This window comes from Rosa chinensis, chromosome 5 (genome assembly GCF_002994745.2).
Source record: "Rosa chinensis cultivar Old Blush chromosome 5, RchiOBHm-V2, whole genome shotgun sequence".
NCBI lineage: Eukaryota > Viridiplantae > Streptophyta > Magnoliopsida > Rosales > Rosaceae > Rosa > Rosa chinensis.
In genome coordinates this window covers 76,327,821-76,353,514 of record NC_037092.1, presented here as the reverse complement: position 1 = coordinate 76,353,514, position 25,694 = coordinate 76,327,821, and the positions used below count along the sequence as shown (strand labels likewise).

General features: G+C 37.5%; 2 protein-coding genes and 2 non-coding genes across 4 annotated transcripts; 2 read left to right on the top strand and 2 right to left on the bottom strand.

Moving 5' to 3' along the window:
• The first annotated feature begins 3,770 nt into the window (after positions 1-3,770).
• Positions 3,771-3,842, top strand: TRNAE-UUC. The gene has a single exon. It is a non-coding gene; the product is annotated as a tRNA-Glu (tRNA).
• A 51-nt stretch (positions 3,843-3,893) lies between these two features.
• Positions 3,894-5,765, top strand: LOC112165803 (SAGA-associated factor 11). The gene is made up of 4 exons (XM_024302469.2): positions 3,894-4,053; positions 4,227-4,285; positions 4,872-5,180; positions 5,306-5,765. Exons 2-4 carry the CDS (start codon positions 4,238-4,240, stop codon positions 5,486-5,488), a joined length of 540 nt encoding a protein of 179 aa, XP_024158237.1. The 5' UTR covers positions 3,894-4,053; positions 4,227-4,237; the 3' UTR covers positions 5,489-5,765.
• Positions 5,766-5,937: 172 nt separating this feature from the next.
• On the bottom strand, positions 5,938-6,010 carry TRNAE-CUC. Its single transcript has one exon. It is a non-coding gene; the product is annotated as a tRNA-Glu (tRNA).
• Positions 6,011-9,812: 3,802 nt separating this feature from the next.
• LOC112202370 lies at positions 9,813-21,652 on the bottom strand. The gene is made up of 13 exons (XM_024343362.2): positions 21,641-21,652; positions 16,647-16,651; positions 15,356-16,030; positions 15,156-15,275; positions 14,517-14,639; positions 13,094-13,156; positions 12,923-13,011; positions 12,706-12,814; positions 12,193-12,261; positions 11,967-12,084; positions 10,782-10,870; positions 10,053-10,193; positions 9,813-9,952 (listed from the first exon to the last, which is right to left on the bottom strand). The coding sequence occupies exons 3-12, from the start codon at positions 15,992-15,994 to the stop codon at positions 10,083-10,085; spliced, it is 1,530 nt and encodes a 509-aa protein (XP_024199130.1). The 5' UTR covers positions 15,995-16,030; positions 16,647-16,651; positions 21,641-21,652; the 3' UTR covers positions 9,813-9,952; positions 10,053-10,082.
• Positions 21,653-25,694: the final 4,042 nt, after the last annotated feature.

Sequence of the window (25,694 nt, the reverse complement as noted above, 5' to 3'; positions counted from 1 at the left end):
CTTCTAAAGGGAAGGTTTTGGCTTCTGTATAAGTGATAAAATGGCTCCCAAATTTGAATTTTGTAGAGGTCAGCCAAATGTCTAATCGTTTAACATCAAAGTCTCGTGCATATGCAGATAAGGCGAGAGACTTGAATCAACAGGTTAGTGTTACAGATTAGTCTTATTTGATTTGTATATGATACAAAGTAGTCTATACCAATTTCCTTGGTGACATCAAAATTATAGATTGGAATTGCTCTGGATCGTTATGTTTAATTAATATGATTCCCATGGTACTTGTATGAACAATGTTGCATGCAAGCTCTCCAGTACTATACTGTTTGTTTCAATACCAAATCACTTGTACGGTTTTAGTGTTTTATGGTGGCATACTAGTAGATGAGGCATTACATGACAGTGGAATTTTCTTTATCTACTAAAACAACCTTCTGTGCTTGTGGGGGTTCACAATATTTATCACTTGTGCCTGATGGTGGTGATGTATGCTTTTGCTATTGCTATTGCTAAGCTTATTTAGGGTTGTCTTTATTTATTATTGCTCTTCTTTAATTTCTGCAGCTTTCTTGTTTTTTGTATAATTTAGTCTCTTTCATAGCTGTGTTTGTTTCAATGAGAAAATTTCTCCAATCTGTTATGAGCATTTCAGAGTGAGATGTTTTTGTCAAGCATTTGGTCATATGTATAGTTCATTTGGAGTAGTATGTGTGGCTAAACTTCATCTTTACATCTTAATTGCAGGCTCTGATCCGAAAGTGGGCTCCTGTTGCCATGCTCTGCAGGTGCTAAAGCTCTCTACAAAATCTCTAAAAGAGAACTTTCATTTCTAGTGACGAGTTCCAAGTGCAAGGGAAGAAGAGATTCCAAGATTTAGGGAAGTGATCAGGAGGATGCCAAAAACAAAATTGAGGAGGATCCCTAAACTGTTTTGAATTAGTATATAGTATTGATATAACTACTTTGAATTAGTACTTATTGTAAGGGAATACTTTGAGTTATTACTTTTAATTTTAATATTTATTTATTTTGTCTACTCATCTTTATTATCTGCATTATTATTCCTCACCATAACTAAACAATTGCAATAAAAAGAATTTTCTCATTATGGACAAGAGAACCTACAATGACAAACGTAAAGTTCCTCGTCATTGAGTACAATTAGAGAGGAATGGTTTCCTCGCTATAAGCATACATAGTACAAGGGAAATAATTTCCCTGTTGAAGATAGCTTTTAGTGAGGAAAAACTTCATCACCCAAAGCTATCTATTTATAAAGACAAAAATATTTTCGTCCGAAAAAGTGTTTTTTTTTTTGTTTTTATTATTTATAATTTCTAAACTATTACTTATCATTAGCGAGGAAATAATAATTTAGCGATAAAATCTATTTCATCGGGAAATATATTTAACGACTATTATTTGGCCCTCAAAATTTTTCAGTGAGGAAAAAGTATGAGTTTTGGCGATAAAAAAAGTTCTAACTAAAGAATAATGGCGAGAAAAAAGTATTTTCATCGAGAAAAGAGTTTGGCGAGGAAATAGTATTTTCCTCGTAGAAACTTTTCTTGACGAGCCTACTACGAGGAACTGACGTCCAAAATATTTTCCTCGCCAAAACACTATGGCAAGGAAATTTTGATTTTCAGCGAGGAAGTTGTTCCTCGCAAATTAGCTTTTCTGTTGTAGTAATATATATAGACATTAACCGACAATTATTTCTCGAAACATTCCTTTTTTTTTTTTTTAGGGATGCTTTTATCCACGAATAATTCATCAACAAAAGTATGTCTATTTTATATTTTCTCATGAGTGATTTTTTTGGAGTAAACATTCTTGTTTTTTTTTTTTTGAAATACCAAACTAGAGGTCTAAACCTTACAACAAACAAGGAAAAACTGAAGAGCTCGTTACAGTTTTCGCTCCAGGCCTCCAAAATCTCAGGATTGGCCTGGCGACCTTGGGTATGATACCTGCTAAGAGAATTATGTATTCATTCCTATACCACCTAATTTCTACTACTATAAAGTGAAGCTAAAATTTGGTGTCAAGGGCTTCACCAAATTTTAAAATGCCCTAAAATGCCATTTAGAATAAAAATGAAAGCTCATTATGAAATTATCTAACAAAGTTATTATGGTAAAATACAATAACAAAAAACTGAATTGAGAGAGCGGATGAGAAGACAACTCCTACGTTATCCAGAGACAATGACACTTGCATCACGAATATGAGGCTACTAGTCATAAGTTTCATAGTAATACATGTGCTAAATGTAACAATTTGCCCTGCCACCTTGTACGACCTAGTTATAACTATACATTTATTTAGGAAGCTAGCAATTCCCTACATATACATGCTCGCACATAAAACCTCCCACCCCTAACTCGATCAAATATCAAATCACCTAATAGAGATGTCCGACTCATTAGCAAAAAAAGGAAAAAAAAAACAAAGAGATGTCTGACTATTAGACGAAATTATATTTGAAATCCTAGTTAGGTTCCTTAGGGCGAATATGGGTGAGGAGAAATTCCCTCAAAGCGAATTTAGGTAGGAAGTGTTCCATTCGAGAGAAATCCGAGTGAAGAGTGAAATCCAGGTGAGAAAAATTCCCTGAAGACAAATCTGGGAGAGGAGAATTCATGATGAAGCAGTTTCAGCAAAAGAAAACAAAATGTTTCTAAAAGCAACTCATTCACGTCATCTTTCTAAATTATATGGGATTGATCTCAATTATATTAAAGTTTCAGACAAAGAGAACAAACTATTGGGTTATGATCCACACAAAAGTGTAAATAAATGTGGTGCAATTATATGAATCATTTGGTATTGTGTAGTCTATAACGCTTATGGATATAATCAATGTGGAGAAATACATGATCGATCATCCAATTGGATTCATCCTTATTATCCCCTGGCCTTATAAGGGAACCAATCGGCAGCTCTAAAGGGATTTATAATTATCATGTTCATCACTACAATTCATATTATATGGGTCATATGTCTTAGTCTGATTACAATAGACCAGCGAGTGACTTTTCAACCACCTAGAGTCTCTTTTTGGATGTAGATGAAGTTGACATTCATATGTGTTTATATTATATTCCAATAAATTGACTATTTCAAAAAAGATATATTTTCTCAAATATTTCCGATATATCCATTTTTCAAGGTTCCGATAGATATATAAATACATATATTTTAATCTTTGGGTTGCCCATCAATTCAATACTCAAACTCAGGGCAATTTGCAAGTCGAGAGATCTAGATATATTTAGGTGTGGGTAGTGTGGTAAACCTTATAATCAATTTAGAAATTCCAAAGAAATGTTGCTTTCAAAGCAAGAAGTGGTAAGTGAATTGGACTTTGGAAATCATATAGAGAATCTATTTCAATTTCCAAGGGGATGTATCATCATTTTGAGATAAAACAACTATCTACTTGTCCATATAAATGCTCATGAGGGACACGTTCGCATATCTTAAGCACGTTAGAGAGTCTCTAGCTAACGTTCTAAAACACTTACTATCATGTGCATCAGATTCTTAGCTTACCCCAATTTTTGAAAATCAATAATTTAAGTATGTACACCTTGGTGTAATATGTGGTTAGAGTTTGGCTTTAAACCCTTGTCTACTTCAATAAAAGCTACGTTTGTGTAAAAGAAGTTATACCAAGTGGTAGTAATTTTACTGTTATACCATGTGAAAAACATTGTAACCTAAACACATTGGAATGTTTTGATTATTTTGTTGAATTACAACAACTATCCATTGTCGTCCAGCGGTTAGGATATCTGGCTTTCACCCAGGAGACCCGGGTTCGATTCCCGGCAATGGAACTCTTTTTTTGCTATCTGGAATTTCAACTATAAAAGGATAACCTGGCAGGCTCCTACTCGTTGATCTAAAAGAACAGATGCATCCCTGGCGCACTTGATTGCCCCCCTCCTCCTTCGTTTCGTCCCAAACCCCATCGATTTGGGATCAAATCTTTCTCTGTTTCTCTCTCTGCCTTGGTCTCGGAGCAGCTTTGCTTTCACTTTCCTCACAGTAAGTGCTTCTCTCTCTCCATCTCTATTTCACGCATATAAAGCAAACATTTTTCTTCTAAGATCTATAAACTCATCTCGATCACGCTGAGATTTCCTATACGCAGAGAAGTTGCAGACTTTAGATTGCAGCTGATTTTGGTTCTTCTAAATTAAAACCCTGTATTTTGATAGGTTATTAAAGCATGTCGCTTCCTAATGAAGACAGTACGTCTTCAACTTCTGATGCACAGGTATGTATCCATTTTCATCCAAAGGAACCACCTTTTATTTTTTTTATTGGTTTTTCTTTGCTGGGTCTGATTCAGCAATGTGGTAAGGTGTCAAAGATTGCATCTTTTCACCAAATTCTTGATTATGTTTCAACTAGCTATAGTGGAGTTTTGAATTTGGTATCTTGTCCATTGTATGTGGAATTTGTTACGGTCACATCCTTTTCGACAAACAACGAATTCGCATGTATCAACGGTTGTCTTCTGTAGATAAGTATGGTTCTTGATCAAAATGCAGCACAACAATCGAAAACCAAGCTATGAATTTGAATGTCATAGTGGGAGAAATTGGGAAATTTATTTGTATACATATATAGAAGATGCTCAAAGTTTGTCCCTGATAGATCATCACCAGTTGCCAGTTAAAGCATTATAGGGCTTTTCTTGTTGTGTATGGGAAGACTAGAGTTTCATTCAGTCCTTTCTGATATCCAAATATAATTAAGTACTTGAAATTGTAAATTATAGAGCCTATTCATGTAAAGGTCGGTTGACACTTGACAGTATAGTTCTCATGGTTCCTTTCTTTTATGGCCTGTGCTTGCAGCTTAATAATATTTTTGGGGATCTACTCGATTCCATTATTGTTGATGTTGCATCTGAGTGTCACCGAATAGCAAAGTTGGGACTTGATCGTAATTTTGAAGAAGAGGAAGAAGAAATGAGGCTTTCAGCCCAAGCACGGGTAAGGGTAGCTGATCCTAGTAATAGTAGTGAAGCAAATGGCAAGTACCTGGTTGACATATTTGGACAGACTCATCCTCCTGTAGCCAATGAAATATTTGAGTGCATGAATTGTGGTCGAACTATCATGGCCGGAAGATTTGCTCCTCATTTGGAGAAGTGTATGGGAAAGGTGAGCCTATGCCATCTCATTGTAGTATACATCTTTCTTTAAATTTTTATGATTAAAACTAATGTTTCCTATTTTACTTTGGCTATGATGGAAATTGATAGATGTTTGTTTTTCCTCCACCACAGGGTAGAAAGGCTCGTCTGAAGGTGACAAGAAGTAGCACGGCTGCACAGACTCGACATACACGAGGCAACCCTGGTTCCACATACTCCAATTATTCAAATTCCAACAGCACAAGCCGGCTACCAAATGGAACATCAAGTGCTGGAGGTGAGGAGTACTCGAATGGTGCACTGGAAGAGTCATGAATCAAATTTCAGCCCTGGTGTTCTCTACAAGTTACTGGGAAGTGGTGCATGTTGTATATCTTCATAGGTTCCTATGTCTGTGGAAAGGGAAGGTGAATTTTGAGTATGCTTCTAGCATTCACAGATAATCTGACTGGAGATTTAGTCATAATCTGACCACAATAGTTCTTTTGAGTATGAAGAACACCTTGTATACAATATGCCTCTCCTGTCCACGGATAACTTGAATGATATTTCAGAGAATCTTATGGAAGTTGATTCTGTCTTCAAATTTTTACCTTCTTTCTATTCTTTCTTTTTCATCTTCAAAGTCAATTTACTTGATGAGGACTATTGGCCAAAAAAAAAAGAGCAAATTAATCTGGCTAAAAGAAAGAAAAATGTTCAGCGTCAAATGTGGCTGATGATCAGATTGGGTGCAAATTGGAGCGAGTTTTTGCAAAAAGTTATTCCGTTGCCGGGACTTGAACCCGGGTCTTTCGGGTGAGAGCCGAATATCCTGACCAACTAGACTACAACGGATTTGTTAACATGGTTGGTCCGACTTTATGTTACTATTAAGCAACACAGTTGAACTAATTTAGATTTACCATTGCAACGCTTAAAAGATGTTAATGCTTACTTGATTCATTTTTAACTAGATGTTGCTGGACTAACTAGATTATAAAAAAGTAGGCTTATGGTAGGGGTTTTATAATCTGTTCCGGCGTTTGCATCTTACCTTTGTCCCGTCAACTTTCTTTGAGGCTTGGATGAAGTAACACCACACACCCCCCCCCCCCCTCGTATGGTTCCAGGTCCAAAATGCGGGTTCAGTTCCAGTCCATGTTTGGCAGGGCAGTAGGAAACGAACCTTATGAACCATAACTAGATGACAAATCTGTACATGCAGTAACAAGAACATATCTCCTAGTTCTTTGCTCAATGATTCATGCACTAATTCTACTTTGACAGGCAGCTCATTGTTTGATCAAGGAACCAAATCCCATTACAACAAAATAAATCAAAGAATTCTGCATTTGTCTGTACAGTAGCTATAGCCATCCTCACTATCCATTCTGTATTGGGTGATGAGAGAGAGACTAAGAGAGCATACACCAGGCCGGAAATGTAAAGTTTTTCTTCAATTAAGCGAGATATCCCAACAATTCAACAGACATATCTTAAACATTATGCGAACTTTTCCATTCCTTAATAGCATAACTAGCAAATGTCAATTTACTGGTAGCAAATTTATGTTCAAATTCCAACACCAAGTACTAATTAGAAAGCCTAAACGAGAATAAAAGTAAACAAGTCGATCTCAAACTGCATCAAGCAATGAGCAGGTAAGATATCATTATCAATTCCCAGCTGATCAAATTCCACGTCCACACTAATGCTGTCAGTCATCCTAAAACGGACAAACAAAAAAAGAATTCATTAGCATATTACCATGAAATGAGAATCAAATTCAGGGATAAAAAATGAGAAAAAAAATATCTAGATTGAAATATTTCAGGGATAAAAATGAGAATCAAATTTATGTTCAAATTCATGCTTTACCATGAATTTTACCATGAATCCTAAATCATGGTGAAGGGGAGTTGGAAATTGGGTCAGAATTAAGTTAGATTAGAACTTCGATTCCCCTCGAACGTAACCAGAATTTGATGGATGTATATTGTAATGAGTAGAAAATTAAAAAATTAAAAAAACAAATATCAAACAAGAAAATATTAAAATCCATTGCTCATTACAACACATTCTTGAATAACAATGATATAACCCTAACTCTACATTGCTTGCCTTGACTACATTGATTTATTATAGAACAAAATAAGTAGATGTTAGATAGTCATTGCTAATCCATTATAATAAGTACATAGTACTTGCTTATTTCAAATATATTAAAATCTTAGAAAGAATCCATTGGATCAAGTGCTTTTGAAAATTTCTTCAAACAAATCCGACCGTCTAATTAACTAAGATCCAAATCCCTTCTTTCAAATTCCAAACAAACCCTAATGAGATTTCTACAGAACCAATTTTAACTTAATGCGTACACTGTTTTACTATTATTCACCACACAAATGCCACCATTTTACTTTCATGCATAAAGAAGCAATAATCAAAGCCAAATGGGTACCTATTTCATGGCGATGGTGCAGTGATTACGGTGATGCCCATATTCTCCACAAGTATGGCAATGGCCATTGAAATGCGGCCTCCTCTGCTTGGCCTCCTCCTCCTCCTCCTGCCTCCGACACAACTTTTTCAAAGCCCCGATCTCCCTGAGCCTGCTGCTCACCTTTTGCAAACCGAAATCTGGCTCACCCGACTCAGACTTATCGAAATCCATGTTCAACCTCACCACGGTCATCATCTCGTCCCAACTCTCCGGCACGCTATTCATCAGCATCACAGCCTGAACTTCCTCCTGAATCTTCAACCCCTCGCATTGGAGATCATAAGCCATCGAGGCCATCTCCATAATATGCTTATGGACGGATTTGCCCTCGGCCATCTTGTGCCCCACGTAGTTGCGGAGCTTGTACATCCGCTTCGTCATCGAGGGTTGGGTGTAAGTGGCGGTGAGAGCGTCCATGAGGGACTTGGCAGTCTTGTGTGTCTCGTAGCACATGTACACGTGGTCGTTTAGGGCTCCCATGATGAGGTGCCGGGCGATGAAGTCGTCGTGGATCCACTTCTTGAGGCGAGCGACGTCGTTTTCCTGGGGTTTTGGGTCGGTGAGGACGTAGTTGACCTTGTTGTCGACGAGGACGAAGCCTATTTTTTGTCTCCAGATATGAAAGTTAACGCCAAAGTCCAGTCTGTGGGTGGTCTTGAGTTCTGGGTATACCATCGCTGAGAGGGAGGTTTCAGAATCAGAATCCATTGGGCCTGGCGGTTTCAACGGTTGACGACGGACTCTATGAGATTTCAAGGGTTTTACTTGGCAGTTATTCCCTCCGACTCACTGATATATTGGATATTTTCCAATACTAATTGGGAGAGGTTTTATTAATCATTATCTAGGAAAAAAAAAGAAAACAAAAAAAGAAGAAGGTTATATTGAATACTGCTAGGTTAAAGTTTTGCATATTTTCCCCTCAAATTATGTCTGTTTGTTCCATCCTCTATTAATAAATAAAGTATATTCTAATAATAATAATAATAAAAAAAAGCTCTTAGTCAAATACCTAAATTTGGCCTAACAAATGCTCACTTACTCTACTTACCCCATTTAAATGTAAAAAGACAAGTTTTCCCTCCGAATAATTAAAAAGCCATTGGAGACTTCATCGGACTCTGTTCGCCGACCGCTGGATTCCAAACTTCTGTCACCGATCGCAAGATGCAAGTCAAGCCTTAAACTTTTGAAGAATGCTGGTGTTCCATTGCAATCACAAGATGTCACTCAGTTTAGAGCTTGAGAGACCCAGCCTTGACCTGATTTTTGGTAAAGTGAACATCCACTTCAATGTGCTTGAGCTTAGAGTGATACAGTAGATTGGTAGCCAAGGCAAGTGCAGAAATATTGTCACAGTGCAAAATTGTTGGGACATTAGCTAGAGTCACATCTTACATTCACAAGGCCAGATATTGCTTATGTTGTTAATTCAGTGTGTCAATTCTTGCATTGTCCCACAGATGTGCATCTCCATGCAACAAGGAGGATACTTCGAAATGTCAAGAGCACTATGCATCAAGGCATTTATTTCAGGAGAGGTGATCACAATAACAGTTTGCCTCATCTTAAAGCTTTTTGTGATGCAGACTGGGCAAGGGACTGAAATGACAGAAAATCAACCACAGGCTTTGTGATTCTATTTCATGATGCTCCAATTTCTTGGTGTAGCAAAAAACAGACCGCTGTATCTCGATCCTCTACTAAAGCAGAATATGGGAGCATGGCATATACAACTTTAGAAATTCTTTGGCTATGATCAATAGGCTGACCTATTCACTACAGGCCTCTGCTGACCTCAAAACTCATATCTGTGTTCCAGCTTGATGCTGCTTACTCCCATCAAGCTGAGGAGGGGTGGTAGGACTATATACTGATATTTAGGGTTCATTAGTGAAATTGTAATTAGTCTCGTTAATTAGCAATTAGTCTGTTAATTAGTTAGTTAGTTTTTTTTTTTTTTTGAAGGGGTTAATTAGTTTGTTAAGTGTGCATGGTTTTTTTCTTTCTATTTAAAGAGGATCAAAGGATTTCACTCCTACCCCCACGGTGACTCGAACCCATGACTTCGTCATTAGGTAGTGTGCATGGTTTGTTATGTGAATATGTGATGCTTAACACATGTAAACCATCCGTATGCTTAACTCACTACTGTAAATACCTTGTAACCCTCTAGCTCTCATCATCAGAAATACATATATAGGATCCTCTTACCCATTTTTCTCTCTACTTTTACAGTTTCATTTCTTCTTCTTCTTCAAGTTTTCTTTCACTGCATCGCTTCCTCTAGTTACCTATAGATATCCAATTACTAGTTTAGTAAATATCAGAACATGATAGCACTGCTCAGGTTATTAATATCTAATACAGAGCCTTGAGGTCCCCTTCCTCTACCTCTAGTAGAGCCTCTACCCCTTGCTCTAATTACACCTCTTCCCTGCCTCTTTCGTTGTCAATAGTAGTTTCCCTTGCAGGTGGCTCTAGCCCACTCCCATTGCTCATTCCTCTGCCTCTTCCTCTTCCCGTAAACAATCCCTGGTGCAAAACAACATTTTCATACTTAGAAAAGTCAAATATTAATTCAAAAGAAGTTTAAAATGAGTGTGCTGAGTTGTGGATAGTTCATCTCCGAAGCATTCGGAGACATCAATGCTATCTCGGGCTTAATTGAAGGTATAGGTCGGGCTTAATAAGTACATAAGTTCTGTTCGAATGCACAAAAGAAAAAAAAAATTGAAACAGATGAGGAACCAGAACGCTCAGCCTAAAGTTCATTTCCTAATTATAGAAATTGCATGAACCAATTGTCAATTTAAGTTAGAGATATATACTTGACGTACTACTTGAGAATGTGATCAGTAGCCACAAAGTAACATAGCAAAAGCTTCTGTTGAACAGGCAAGAGCTTGCCGGGCATATATATATTTCCTTGGCTAATTTAGTCAGCATAACCATAAACTGAAACAAAATTAAAGGTTAAAAAAAAATGAACAAGTTGTTTTTCATTTTTTAACCAGGTTCAAAATGTATTTCATTTTGAAACCGTCTTTGTTTTCGCATGTCAAAGAACCATATATACACAAGAATATATTTAATAATTTGAAATACTATATTAACAATTACCAAACTAGATCTTCCTCTTCCTCTTCCTCTTCCTCTTCGTCTTCCTCTTCCTCTTACATAGAATGCAACTGAGGTGTTTGCCTCAGATCCTACAAAAGATGAGAGATTTGTTGGTAAGAGCACAGAAAAGAGAATTTCATCACTAACCGCACTGTGGAGGATCCCCAGTGTCCCTCAGGACGACCACATCTATCTTTGAGTCTCTGTTTAAAGCCTAAATCGATTGACTTTTCCAATGAATCTATGATTTTTCTTCTGTGAATAGATTTAGGGTTCTTTTTCTTAGCCGTCTAAGGCCTAGTTTGGTGTAACTGTGCTTTTTAAATAATCAGCTTTAGCCGTGCTGGGAGAATAATCGGCTTACAAATTAAGTGGCTGAGTGTTTGGCAAAATATGCTTTTAAAAGTGTTGTGAGTACAAAAAGTAGTGTTCAAGTGTTTGATAAACTTTAATACAAGTGCTGGGAGTATATAAAATGACCAAAGTCAATCAGCTTTTAAAAGCCCAGCTTATAGAAGCATGGTATTTGCAGCTTCCATAAGTTGCATAGGAAAGTGTGAGATTGCACTTTAAGTTGCTGGCTTTTGTTTTACCAAACAGAAATAGCTTCTTAAATTATTTTATAAGTCACCAAACAGAAATAGCTTCTTAAATTATTTTATAAGTCACAATCTCACAATCACCTCGGGGCCAAACTAGGCAAGGAGGAAGATGATGGGTCTCTAACTCCTATCTAACCCTCTCACACATCATCATCATCATCATCTCTCTGTCTCTCTCTCTCTCTCAATTTATATTTTTATTATTCAAAGAAATAAATACAAAATGACGACACCACCCCTCATGTGCATGGCATGTGACTCATATCTGGATAAAAAAGTTGAATTTGACAAAGGGGATGCAAATAGGCAGTTTCCGCAAAGTTTAGGGGGCTAATTTTCGCAATTACAAGTTGGGGGTGTAAATTGACAATTATTGCCAAGTTTAGGGTGTATTTTGGCAATTATACCTAAAAAGAAAGAAAGTTTCTACTTTAAAATGCTTTCTTAGGAACAGGGCTAGGCATGAGATAAACTTCACTTACAGCTAAATCAAAATTCTGCAATCACACAGCTACCAGAGCAAACACAGTACCTAAATATGATATCATTCAAGTATGCAAGGAGAAGATTTTGAAAGGCTTACTTGAGGAATGAGGTATGGGCACAGAGTCCAGAAAAGTCTGGACATTTCGATACAGGGAACATACACCAATTTCTACTGGAGTTGGTTTCTGAAAGCAGACAATGTCTCCATCCTCAAGCTGCATAAACGACAACAAATAAAACTAATCAGATCTCCAAAAGAATATGTGAAAATAAATGCTTACAAGCAGCATTACGTCCATGAACATTTAATACTTAGATAATACCTGACTGGCTCGAAATGTAAGATTCTTGTCAATGAGATCACACACAACCGTGGGTTGAAACTTATATTCCTAAGCATCAAAGCACCATTAAGATACCTTAGCTTACAACAATTCCAGATCAACATTGTAGACTGTGCAGTAAATAACAAAGGCCAATGATGGAGAGTTTGACATCAGACAAATTCAATTCTTGATTGAGTAATATAACATGATTCTTTTAAAGATTGAATACAAGCAACAAAAAGTCAAATAATAAGCTACTGACACTAGAATGCTACCAGGTCTAACCAAGCTTTTCAGATAGAAGGAAGGGAAACCATGCTTACTGTTGGGGACACAAGCAGCTTCTGCTCCTATATATACATAGATACAAAGCATAAACTCATAAATGCAGCCAACTCTACTCACTAAATGTCAGCTTTTATGTATATCGACATATGCAATGTAGAGCTAATCAACAAGTAACCTGCAAAATGAGACCAGGAGCTGATAAAGATGTAATTTGATACTAACCTCATAAAGGTCTATCTCTTGGTCCAGGGCATAGCCAGCGAACTTATTTAATTTCGATAAGATTTCAGTAGGTTTGCCAGTGAGGTTGACAAATAGCCTTCCAACATAACTGACATTATGGATACAACAAGCTGGTATCATGTCTGATATTCTTCCATATCACTTTTATGAGTAAGAGCCAAACAGATAAACTAAATTAAATAAAAATCATAAGTACCGTAGCTCTTCTATTTCTGGATCATAAAGCTTAAAGAAGAGAAGAATGACATCTCTTGTCTTGTCAGGTGGAGCAATAGGGTGTAAATCCTGGAAATATGTAGAAAATCGGAAAAAATGTTGCAAAGCTAATCCATGCAAGGATGAGTATTTAGTTGTAACACAGTATTACCAGCCCAAGCTCTACTTCTAAGAACAAGTTTACTTCTGAACGATTATCAATCAACTCTTTAACCTACAATGGGATGAAGAAGAACAAGATTGAGTTATGTGCATAAATGAATAGAGACGCACAAAGATAAAAGAACATAAGCTAGGTCAACAATGCACTTTTTTTGGAAGTAAGTTTGCGAGGAACTTCTTTTATTGCAAAATTGTACTGTTCAAATTTTAAAGTGCTTTACAAATACTTTTCTAGATTATGCTTCGTTCAAGGCATCAACATAACATAAGAGATGATAAAACATTTCTTCCTTTTCATTAAAAAAATTCAAAATATTACCTGATAAAAACCTAAGGAAATGCCTATCTTCCTTTTCATTAACAATTGTTTACATAGAAAATGGTTCAAGGAAGAATATTCAGCAAACCACATCATATGTTGAACGTGGAAAACTTACTCTTGATTCCAGATGGTGATATAAATAAATGTTCTTACGAATTCTTTTATCACTTTTTATACATTATGTATACTGTTTCCTTAGAAAGCAGCAACATATCTTTACATGATGCCTTGACCTATGCAGAAGCTGAACTGCTGAAGAAAGCATTTTCTAAAAGCCTTCGAGCAGAGTTTTTTTTTTTTTTCCTTCAAAATCGGCATTTTCTGTAGAAACAAGTTGACGAGCAGACCATGTTTCCATTGAAACAAGGTAACCTTAAATATGATATGTTCTCTGACAGACTTCTCAACCAATAAATGAAAAATAGTAACAAAGGATGAAAACCCCATGTTCTTTGGCCAAGGTAGCAAATAACCATAACTATAGTGCAAAAACAAAGGATTTAAACTTTTATGCAGCAACCAAGATGATGGAGCATTATTCTAAAACAACATGGAAGAAGTGCTTTAATAACCCCGAGTCAAAGACAGACAGAGAATATAGCTTATTAGCTAGTACGCAGAAGCATCATGGAACACATGAAAAGCCTCCACCAAATGGAGATAAAGAAAGAAATTTCACCTATCCCATAAAAGTTTATCAATGAAACAAAACTAAAACAGAGCAGGGCAGAGAAGAAACATTAGCAGCATATAAAGAACTATGGACTGTGTTTCCTCCAAATGTGTAAATAGAAGGTCTACACGATTGTACGGGTTGGATGTAAATTTTTTATGGGGCAACAAGATATCATGCTCTAATACAACATGAAAGAACTCAACTAACATACAAGTTTTAAGACAGAAAATATAGCTTATCTTTCCTTTTCAAAAGCACACTACCTGGAGGCATCAGATTGTACGTACTAGTAACATCTACAACATGACAATCATCAAACAGATAAGCCAAACCTCATCTCTGATCCACAACAAATGCATTAAAAAGAATCTTAAAGCAGAACAAAGAAGAAATATTAGAGCATAAGATAATTACAGATACTGTTTCCTCCATAAGCGTCAATGGATAGCCTGGGCGATATGTATTGTTTTGACGCTTCATCCACCGCCAGTAGCGCTGATATTGTACTGGTATGCCAAACTCTTTAGCGACCTCCTCCTGGATGAATAATTATGGAAAACAATAGTGAGTGCAGAAAGAAAATGAGATCAATGTTAATTAACCAAGTCATCACCACAAAAGAAAAGAAAAAACACTAGAAAATTGTGAGAGACAGTCTTGTATTTAAACTAGCACTAAGAGTCGATAGTATTTCTGAAACACAGTTGTTCAGCTGACCTCTTACTCAGTGTTTATGCCATAGAAACATTATCCTAATCGAAAAATAATGCTCGTAATAAAATGTTATCATGTAACAAAGGCTACATTACATGAAATGAGAGCTTTAGCTGGTACTTTGAAATCTTAGTTAAAGTGTAAGACCTTTTATCAAATTTCCTCGAACAAAAATGACTTCAGAGAGAAATTGAATGAAATTGCATTGTAACTCTATGCTGATATCTTGCAGAGCAAAAGATGGCAGAAACAACAATGAAATCCAGATCATATTGAGAATCGATGACAATGTAGATAGAAGAGGAATAAATCTTCAAAATGTAAATAATACTAATGGACCTTAAATCGGTAAAATGGCGTCTCCTTCAGAATACAAAAACTTCTGACTTTTTCATGATCCACAAGGTCAAAATAAAAGTCTTTTCCAATCTGCTCCACCAGATCCTCCTCCCGGGCAACCTACACTAATTACAAAACTCGTGAGTAAAGTATGAAGCTTTGAAATTTAGTCAGGAGGGTTAGTAAGAGAAAGTTGGAACCTTTATAGTAGCATACAGGTGTGGATTGTCTTCTTGGTCTTTCTTCAAAACCAAGTCTATGAGCCTCTTGCTCACCTTGTCGAGACCCATTTCATCTGGACCATCTACATCCATGTTCACTATAAGCCCACCAACCGTCTCATCCCACCTGTCCGGCAAGCTATTCATCAGCATCAAAACCTGCAACTCCTCCGAAACTCTCACTCCCTCACTCTCTAGCGCAGCAGCCATGGAACCCATCTCCGACACGTGCTCATATACCGATTTGCCCTCGGCCAATCTGTGCTCCATGTAGCGCCGGAACTTGACCAGTCTCCGGGACATGGAGGGCTTCGTGAAGTGGGCCGTCAGAGCTTCCAGGAGGGAGCTGGCGGTTTTGTGGCGGTGATAAGACACGTAAACCCTTTCGTGCAGGGCTCCGAGGATGACGTGGCGGGCGGTGAAGTCGTCGAGGAGCCATTTCTGGTGGCGGGCGACGTCGTTCTGAGGGGTTGCGCCTGTGGGCTCGGGGGGTTTTGGTTCGGTGAGGACGTACTTGACTTGGTTCTGGTCGAGGACAGAGTCGAGCTTGGTTCTCCAGTCGCGGAAGTTGGCGTTGTAGTCGAGTCTGTATGGGGTTTGGGGTTCTGGGTTTACCATGGCGAAGATTGGGGATGATCGATCACTCTTCCACAAACACTTTCCCCTCCCAGTCTCTGCAGCGTTACTCTGCTTCCTACGCTTTTATAGCTTTTGTCAGACCATAATAAACTTTTTTTTAAAACGTAAATACCTTTCATATATTAATTAATTATCAAATTACTTTACAAACCGTGAAGAATCTGAAATGAGGGTGTCAAAAAAAATTATTTTAAAAAATCACAGCAAACTTTAAGCGGTTTGGTGTATTTATTAAGACCCTGTTTAGGATTGCTTCGTTTTTAAAAAAAATTGGCTTTTATTCAAAATTTTAGATTTTATTGTGTTTGGTAAATAAATAAAAAACAGCTTTAATTGAAAGTTATATGTCACTAGCAGTCTAGCAGCAGATTTTAGAAGCAGCATAGAGGTTGTTTTTAGAAGCTGCTGTGGATCAAAACACACTCTACAGTTATTTTATGTACTTACAGCACTTTTAAAAATATTATTTACCAAACACGAAACTGTTTTAATTCACAGCTGATTATTCTCACAACACAACAGCAACAGTTTTTTTTTTAAAGTCACAACAATCTCAAACTAGCCTAAGTCCTCTCACGGGAACGTTTAAGTTGTGAAACCTCTGCATCATGCGTTCAAACGTTGAGTTGGTTTAGTGTTATTGATTATAAACTTGGTTAGGGGAGGGGCTGCAATGCCCTGTTGACCGTCTGGGCCTTCAGCAGATTAATCTCTGAGTGTAGAAAGCCTTTGAGATACAGCAAACAATCTGAAAAGAGGGTGTAAAAAAAACTACTTTACAAACCAAATAAATCAAAAATAGTAAACATATCAAATGACCCAAAAAAAAAAAAAAAACAGCTAACCATCCAGCTTCTCCACCTCAACTTCCACACCCATTGAGCGTTTGACTACAAAGTCAAAATCTTACATCTCTGACTTTGTAATAATCTAGGTATTTAGCCCAACAAATAATTAGTCACTTTTACCACTCAATGAGAGTTGCTCATTTCATATCGAATCCGTGATTTATGTAGAAGTTAATCACCAATTTCTGATGTAGGAGAGAGTGTCGAAGTGGGATCCAGCTCCTCTAAAGTGAGCAAATCATGAATTTCGTAAAGTTCATAAAATCTTCAACCTCGATGTAATCTAATGGTTAGAAAGATATCCACGTCAGTTAACATTAATATCAAATTCTTTTTTCACATTTTCTTTCCAAAACAAATTATGTTTTACATTAACGTAAAAATTCTATGTTTTTTCTTTTAGAAAATAAACTGCAGTCATTGATTTTGGCCTACCAGTTCGTGAATCCAACCCCAGAAAAGAGAGTGAATGAATGTTGAACCTACTTTCTTATCACTCTCATTACGATTTGTGCTTTGCATCCCTACTTTTTATTTTTTTTTATTTTTATTTTTTTATCGATAGTGGGTTTCTAATTGCCATGTATAATTGTTGGTTTTGGGGAAAAATTTGATCCCTAATTTATATTTTTGTGTGTCATCTGTTGGCTGCATGCAAGAGTCTTAATGTGTGGAGTATATATACTGGTTTGAGAAGACAATTGCAATTGTTATTTAGTTTTTATCCACCCATGACCATGGATCTCCCTAGTTTTTCTGTTTTGAGAAATCCATTGATGCGTAGATAAAGAAACGCAGGGAGCAAAAGATGAATATTGAATTGGCCCAAAAATAAAAATTAATTAAATAAGATTAACGTAAAAAACAAAATTTCTTCCAAAAAAAAGTCAAAGAATTCTAAGTGACGTGGATATCTTTCTAGCCATTAGATTACATTGAGGTTGGAGATTTTATGAACTTTACAAAATTTATGATTTGCTCACTTTAGAGGAGCCGGATCCGTTGAGGTGATATATAGAGTACCATGTCGAGAAAGTGACAAACAAACAATTATATAAAATATCAAATTTATTACTAATTGCATCAGGTTTTGGGTTCAGCATGGTTTGCCAATTGCCATGGATGACAACATGATGTCTACTAAGTCTATGATTTTAAGGATTTTAGGCAAAGTCCAAGCCTCGCACTTACCCCTAAATTCTAAATTGCCCAAACAATCCAAACTTTACTATAACTTAGAGTAGTTGGAGGATAAGTGTGAGGTTTGAAATTAGAGTAAAGCTGAAATTGGAGGGTAAGTTATTGTCTGATTTAGGGTAATTTAGAGTGAGCTCAAGCCTTGCATTTCTTGGTTTCAAATTCACTTGGTTTGGTCCTAAAATTTGATTGTTGTAGCATGATGGTAAACTTATGAGCAAACACTGAAGACATTATAGTGCTCATGGGCAACTGGTGGAGACACAATACTCTTCCAACCCCGTGAATGCAACTTCGCAGCTCATTATGTTGCTAAGTTTGCATTAAGTGAGCAATCTCTGTTTCCTTCTCAGGTAAAAAAAGAAAAGAAAAAATCTCTCTTTACTTCTATTGAGCTTATGGAATTGATTAATAACGATTTAAGTGTTCGTAACTTTTTTTATCATCAATAAATGGGTTATATTTGCTGATCAAAAATACTTTGTGAGCAAATTGGCTAATTTAAAGCCCATTCTTAATTTCAAACATGAAAATCATGAGTCAAAAGTAAATTCCTAGCTTTATAGGTGATTTTGGCAAATTACAATCAAGTTAGCTAACATAAAAATAATGATAACAGAAAGTGGTAGAAAAAAGCTTATCAAAAAAGAAAGTAGTAGAAAAAAGCTTATCAAAACAGAAAGTAGTAAACAAAAGCTTATCAAAAAAGAAAGTAAGTAGTAGAAAATAGCTTATCAAAAAAGAAAGTAGTTGAAAAAAGCTTATCAAAAAAGAAAGTAGTAGAAAAAAGTCTTCGATAACTTCTTTTGTAAGTTAAAGTTCACCTCTAAACTGTCTTCACTACCACTTTAGAGGGTCTATCTATAATGAAAAATAAAATAAAAACTTATAGAAGTTAGTGGACCGCAACTCCACATGTACAACTTAAAATGATGAGAGGGTATTTTTCAATATTTCTCGTATCCCCCTCTAGTCAGAAGTCATATCCATTCCAGAATTTGACACATCTAGTGTCATTACTATTCATTCAGATTTTGCATATCCAACCCCCTTTAGTTAAAAGTCATAACTATTTCAGAATTTTTATCATTTCAGATAATCAATTAACTACAATATGAATTTGAATATCATATATAATTATTTTATATAATATATCGTCATAATAAAATATTTTTCTGATTTTTCAGAAAATTTTCTTTTATTTTTGCATATTGTTTTCGTTTAAAAATTTGTTACTTTATTATTAGCCGTTGAATTTAATCCATCGCATTTTTCTGACTATCAAATTAGAAATTAAGTAATTATATATCTAATTTTTTGATTTCTGTACCAATTAATTTGGGAGGATTTTGAATTGAATCAATGCAGAGTAAATCTCAGCCACTCGTTTTTTGACCCTTGGAAGCCCACAATTGCTTTTGCCCTAGCGGGGCCCAGTGTTGGCCACATTTATCACGTGTCTCCTGTGCGTGTGAAGATTTGGACCATTTTTTTGTCGCGTAGCGCGACTGGCTGAAGTCTTCTCCACCTGGCGCCTAAGAGCTTGCATCTCCTTTTGGGTAGTTGTCATTTGAGGCCCACCACGTGTCCCACAGAGCCAATATGGCTTTCGTCCTCCATTTCTTAGTCAAAATGACTCGAGTTTTGACTCTACAATTCTCTGGGTTGGAGCAACTAAAAAATAGCTGGGGTAGCCATTTTGGCTTTTGACTAAAGGGTTGGAGTTGCCCTAATAACATGAGTATTTTGAGTAAGAAATATTAAATTTCCAAAATTGTAGTGGTGGAGCTCGGGAGGAGACACAAAACAATACTCCAAGAGTAATTTGAAACCAAATCTAAGGTAGAATATGTTGTAGAATAACATCTATGATGAGTCCTATTCATTACCTCAATGAAATTTTTACTAGTTTTGCTCAAATGTTCTTGGAACTAAATCCAAAGGGTGATGAAAATAAAAAAAAAATTTCATCTACCTTATTGTTATCCACCATGTGATTTAGATCCAATTGTAGTTGAGCACAACTAAATCGAGAATTCATGAAGTATGTGAATATATTTTTTTTTTGATGCAAATAGGTCAGCCATTTCATTATAATTCAGCAGGCAGTACAAAAACGAAACACCCCTATGAGGTCGTTAGAAAGAATCGCTCCTTAGAACCTCAAGAAACCCTAATCTAGAAGAATAAAATCCCAAAAATCCCAAGTACACCCACCTTTTGGTAAATTCAAGCACTTTTATTCTAACAAAAATCTAGAAACCTCGAAGCAGACATAAAATGATTCAAATAAGGCATTGGTTTTTGCGACCCCAAACTGAATTAAACAATAAAGTTGGCGGAATGTGAGCCATCACATTCCACTGATCCCTTCATAATAGTAGACTTTAACACTTGAGCAGTCTCATGCGCCCCCTCCATCACAGCCACCTGTGAATCAACCTTTTCAGGGAAAGACTCTTCAATGTTTTGATCAAAACTCAAAGCTTTTCCCCGATGTTTATACTTACGTATAATTTTCTCATCCTGTTCCTCAGTGGAATTCACTCTATTCTTGCTCCCCTTAGGACGCCCTATCTTCTTCTTCTTTGGTGAAACCAACATCCTACCATTCTTGTATTGTAGAATCAGCGAGACATTATCTTCAACCTCAAGTGTAGAAGTAGGAAAAGCCAAGTATTTTTTCCCAAACCGATCCAACTTGGTAACAACCTTTCTTTTCCTCCCCATTGGTCCCATTTGCAGAGAGGAAAATTTCACATGGTCAGCCTCTGTCCGAGGCAATTCAGAAGCCGACCCAAATCCAATGATGCCTCATGAGACTCACCCCCGAAACTGGACAACTGCAAATATCCACAGCTTTGATCTCAGTCAAAACGTTATCCAAAACAATGGGATTTCCCATCATCTTGGAACCAAAAGGTCCAAGAGATCGCAGGGACGCAGGACTTCCCAACCCAACATTAGTAACCTCAGCAACGATGCCGCCAGAGCCCGACCCTTGCTCCATAACAATTAGAGCGGCATTGCTTCTTTGAGTCCAGTTCTCATCTTCTAAAGCTCAACCATGCGGTGATGATGAACGAACAGCCTCTGACCCTGAGGTAATAGACAAACCAGCCATAGCAGACGCCGGTGGAATAGCCTTAACCTCCTCCTTCTCTTTGATCAACTGCTTATCACACCCTTGGGCATCATGGATAAACAGCCCACAGTCATGGCAAAAACCTTTGACCTTCTCATAGATTAAGGAAAGCTCCGGTTTCACCACAGGAGAGAACTCGATCACCTTCCGTATGCGGATACGAAGCCGGATGTCGAACACAACCTTGATCCTCTGTTCCTCTTCCTTCCTCTTCACGGCATTCTGATCCACTCGAACCATTGTCCCAATGGACGCCCCAACCAACTCGAGCGCAGTCTTGTTTCTCAGACCAAAAGGGAGGCCCTTCACCGCAACCTAAGTTTCCATCATATTCAGCGACACCTCCTCCACTGGATTGAGTCCATCATACTTTCCTACCACCAACATAGTGTTGTGGTAAAACCAAGGACCCCCATGTAGGATGCGATTACGCAGCGCTTCACTGTCAAATTGGAAGACAAACCTCTCACCTGCATCTTAGATAATGAGCCCCGATCTGATACGCCAAATAGTAGCAATCGTTCCTTTGAATCCTGGGAACTTGGCTTTTGGGGCCAACAGTCTGCCAGCCATATACCAAAAACCATCCTGGAACTCTGTAGTCCCCGCCTCGCCCAACGAAACCAAAGTTGAATTCGAGTTGATGAGCGGTGCGTGAACCCCGTTCATGCCTTCTGCCATCAAGAAAGAAGAAAAAAAATCGATGCAAGATCAACTAGGTTTTGGCAATTTATCGATGTTGAGAACACCGAGAAACCCTAGCAAAGACGGCTAAGTATGTGAATATAATTGCACCAAAAATTTACATAGCTAATGATATCCAAACATTGCTGACAACTCAAAAACTGATTACCAGATAGTGCTTTCCCCTAGAGTCCTAGTCTCCTATACTATAAAAGCGCTTCTGTGATAAACCATAATAAATTTATTTTTTTATGTAAATACCTTTCATATATTTATTATTAAATTACTTTTCAAAACTAAATTAATCAAAAAGAGTAAAAATATCAAATGTGCTTTAGGGAATCAAAATTATGAGAGAATAAACTCTGTCATTCATTGATAATAGGGACCTCTTTATATAGATGATTACAACCAGAGAATAAGAGTCTTACAAGAAAATTGAATCATACATTGAATAAGATATTTATGAGAATATCTGTAAGACTAACCATATTACAACTCAGAGAGTTTGAGCCAGATACACAATCCAGATATACTTACACACTCCCTTTGTGTCGCCCAAATACGGTGCTCCTCTCGTTGCCTAGTCAAAAACCTTGCTAAGTGACAAAATCCTAGTGGGACAAAAATAACCTTAGTCGAAAGAGAAAAAGAGTACAACTCACCATTCACGTTTTGAGAAACATGTAGACATCTCCCCCTGATGACTACAATCATGGGTGTTCAGATAACTTCCGTAAACCGATGCTTGCAACATGTTTCTCAAAAGTGGATTTAGGCAGTGACTTAGTCAACAAGTCTGCCACATTGTTCTCAGATCGAACCTGGTTCACTCTGATCTTGAGAAGCTTCTGTTGTTGCTGATTATAAAAGAATTTGGGCGATATATGCTTGGTGTTATCGCCTTTGATGTAGCCTTGTTTCATTTGTTCTATACAAGCAGCATTATCCTCATAAATACTTGTAGGCTCATCTGTGGTAGACTTCAAACCACAATTGCTTCGAACATGCATAATTATGGATCTAAGCCATATACATTCATGAACCGCTTCGTGAAGAGCAATAATCTCTGCATGATTTGAAGAAGTAGTGACTAGGGTCGGTTTTGTAGACCTCCAAGATATTGCGATCTTACCCATGGTGAATACATAACCAGTTTGGGAACGATCTTTGTGTGGGTCAGAGAGGTACCCAGCATCAACAAACCTTCCAAAACACTAATGTTGTTTTGTAATGGGGATAGGCAAAGCATGCCAAAGTTAGTGGCGTCCCTAATATGTGATGGGTCCGAATCTATCATCTTTCTGTAGGGATAGAACAAGCTCATATCAATCGTACCATTTAGGTATCGAAAGATATCTTTAACACCAGTCTAATGGCGTCGTGTTGGGGCGGAACTATATCTAGCTAACAAGTTCACGAAAAATCAGATGGCCAGTCTTGTGCATTGAGCAAAATACAATAATGTGCCTATTGCACTTAAGTAGGGCACTTCTGCCTCTAGCACATCTTCGTCATCATCTTTTGGACAGAATTGATCATTCTTTGGAACAAGACTACGAACGACCCTTGGGGTGCTTGAAGGCTTAACTTTGTTAGTATTGAAACACCTAAGCATCTTTTGGGTATAGGCTGATTGATGAATCAAGATACCATCTTCATGGTGGTCAAGTTCTAAATCGAGACAAAACTGTGTTCTCCCAAGGTCCTTCATCTCAAACTTGGATTTCAAATGCTCAACGGTTTCCCTTAACTCTTTAAGGGTGTCATATGTTCATGTCATCAACATAAACCGCTACTATAGCGAATTCGGAACCTATTCTCTTTATGATAACACATGGGCATGGTTCATTATTAACATATCCCTTCCCAAACAAGTATTCACTTAGATAGTTGTACCACATCTGTCCGGATTGCTTCAATCCATATAGCGAGCGTTCAACATTATTGCAAATGTGGTCCGTGGTTTAGAGCCACTGGACTTGGGTAACTAAAGTCTATCCTGGACCTTCATGTATATCTCTGTATCTAAATCCCCATATAGATACGCAGTAACCACATCCATGAGCTGCATGTTCAGTTTTTCAGAAACACTGACAAGGTAGCAGAACATAATGACATCTATTACCAGAGTTTATGTCTCCTCATAGTCGATTCCAGGGCGTTGTGAGAAGCCTTGCTCCATAAGGCGAGCTTTGCATCTTAGAACCTCATTTCTCTTATTACGCTTTCTAACAAATACCCATTTATAGCCAATTGGCTTGGTATTGGGCGGTATCAGCACGATTGGCCCAAATACCTTTCTTTTCGCTAGAGAATTTAGTTCTGTCTGGATCTCATCTTTCCATTTTGGCCAATCAGCTCTACGTTGGCATTCATAAATGGAGCGTGGTTTGATGTCATCGGTCTCAATAATGTCACATGCTACAGAATACACAAATACATAATCAATGATGATGAAGTTTCTTTCTCACGTCCCATGTACACTAGTGTAATTCACAAAGATCTCTACGTTCTCAGGGATAGGTTCTAATGTTAAGACGTCCCTAAACGATGTCTCTTGGACATAACCATAATCTAGAACATTCTCATGGGATGGATTTTGAGTGTTGATGATCAAAGGACTTGTTTGTGCCTCATTCGCTCTCTTTCTAAGACGAGTATCCTTCGAATCAATTGGTCTACCGCTATTCCTAGCGGGACCTGCAGCCATAGGTGCCACATCACTACCACTATGGGTAGTGGCACCATCTCTTGGTACCTCAGTAGCAGCGTTACGTCTAGTATTTGGGACATCAATCATTGCAAGCACATTTGCAGCAGATATATGTGATCTCGTCACTTTGGCAATATTAGAAAATGCAGCAGGCAGAGTATTTGCTATACTCTGAAGCTCAATAATTCTTCACACTTCAACAAGTTTGGACAAGGGTTTCATGGGATTCAGCCAATTGTCTTGATCATGGGATATCATTGAGAAATAGGAATCCATGTTATCAAAACATTTCCTGCGATTATTTCTAGTGGGGATAGACCACGATAATTCCTGTCGTTCCTGCTGAATATTCGTATTCTTATCTCTCCCTAACGATGGGAAAACTATCTCATCAAAGGGAAAACTGTCTCATCAAAGTGACAATTCATAAATATAGCGATAAAGAGATCGCCTATCAAGGGTTCCAGGTAGCGGACGATAGTTGGAGCTTCATATCCAACATATATGACCATTCGTCTCTGTGGACCCATCTTAGTAGGTTGTGGCGGCATAAGAGGCACATAAATGGCACACCCGAAGATGCGTAAGTGCGAGATATCAGGCTCGTACCCAGTCACTAGCTGTAATGCAGAATAAGGTTGGGTGGTAGTGTGTTGTAGACAAATTACCGTAGCTACATGCAGTATTGCATATCTCCAAGCGGAAACAGAGAGATTGGTGCGCATAACCAATATCCGAGCTATCATTTGTAGGCGATTAATGACAGCTTCCGCGAGATATTTTGGGTGTGTACATGAGGAACTGGATGCTCAACATCAATCCCTAGTGACATGCAATAGTCATCAAACGTTTTCGATGTAAACTCCCCAGCATTATCAAGACGAATCGACTTAATAGGGTGGTTTGGGTAGTGACGGATAGTTTGGGCTAGGAGTTTAGCATATGCAGCATTTCTAGTGGACAAAAGCGCGTCATGTGATCAGCGTGTCGACGCATAAACCAATACCATAAAATATTTGAAAGGTTCGCAAGGTGGTTGAATTGGTCCACAGATATCCCCTTGGATTCTCTGCAGGAATGGAATGAGTA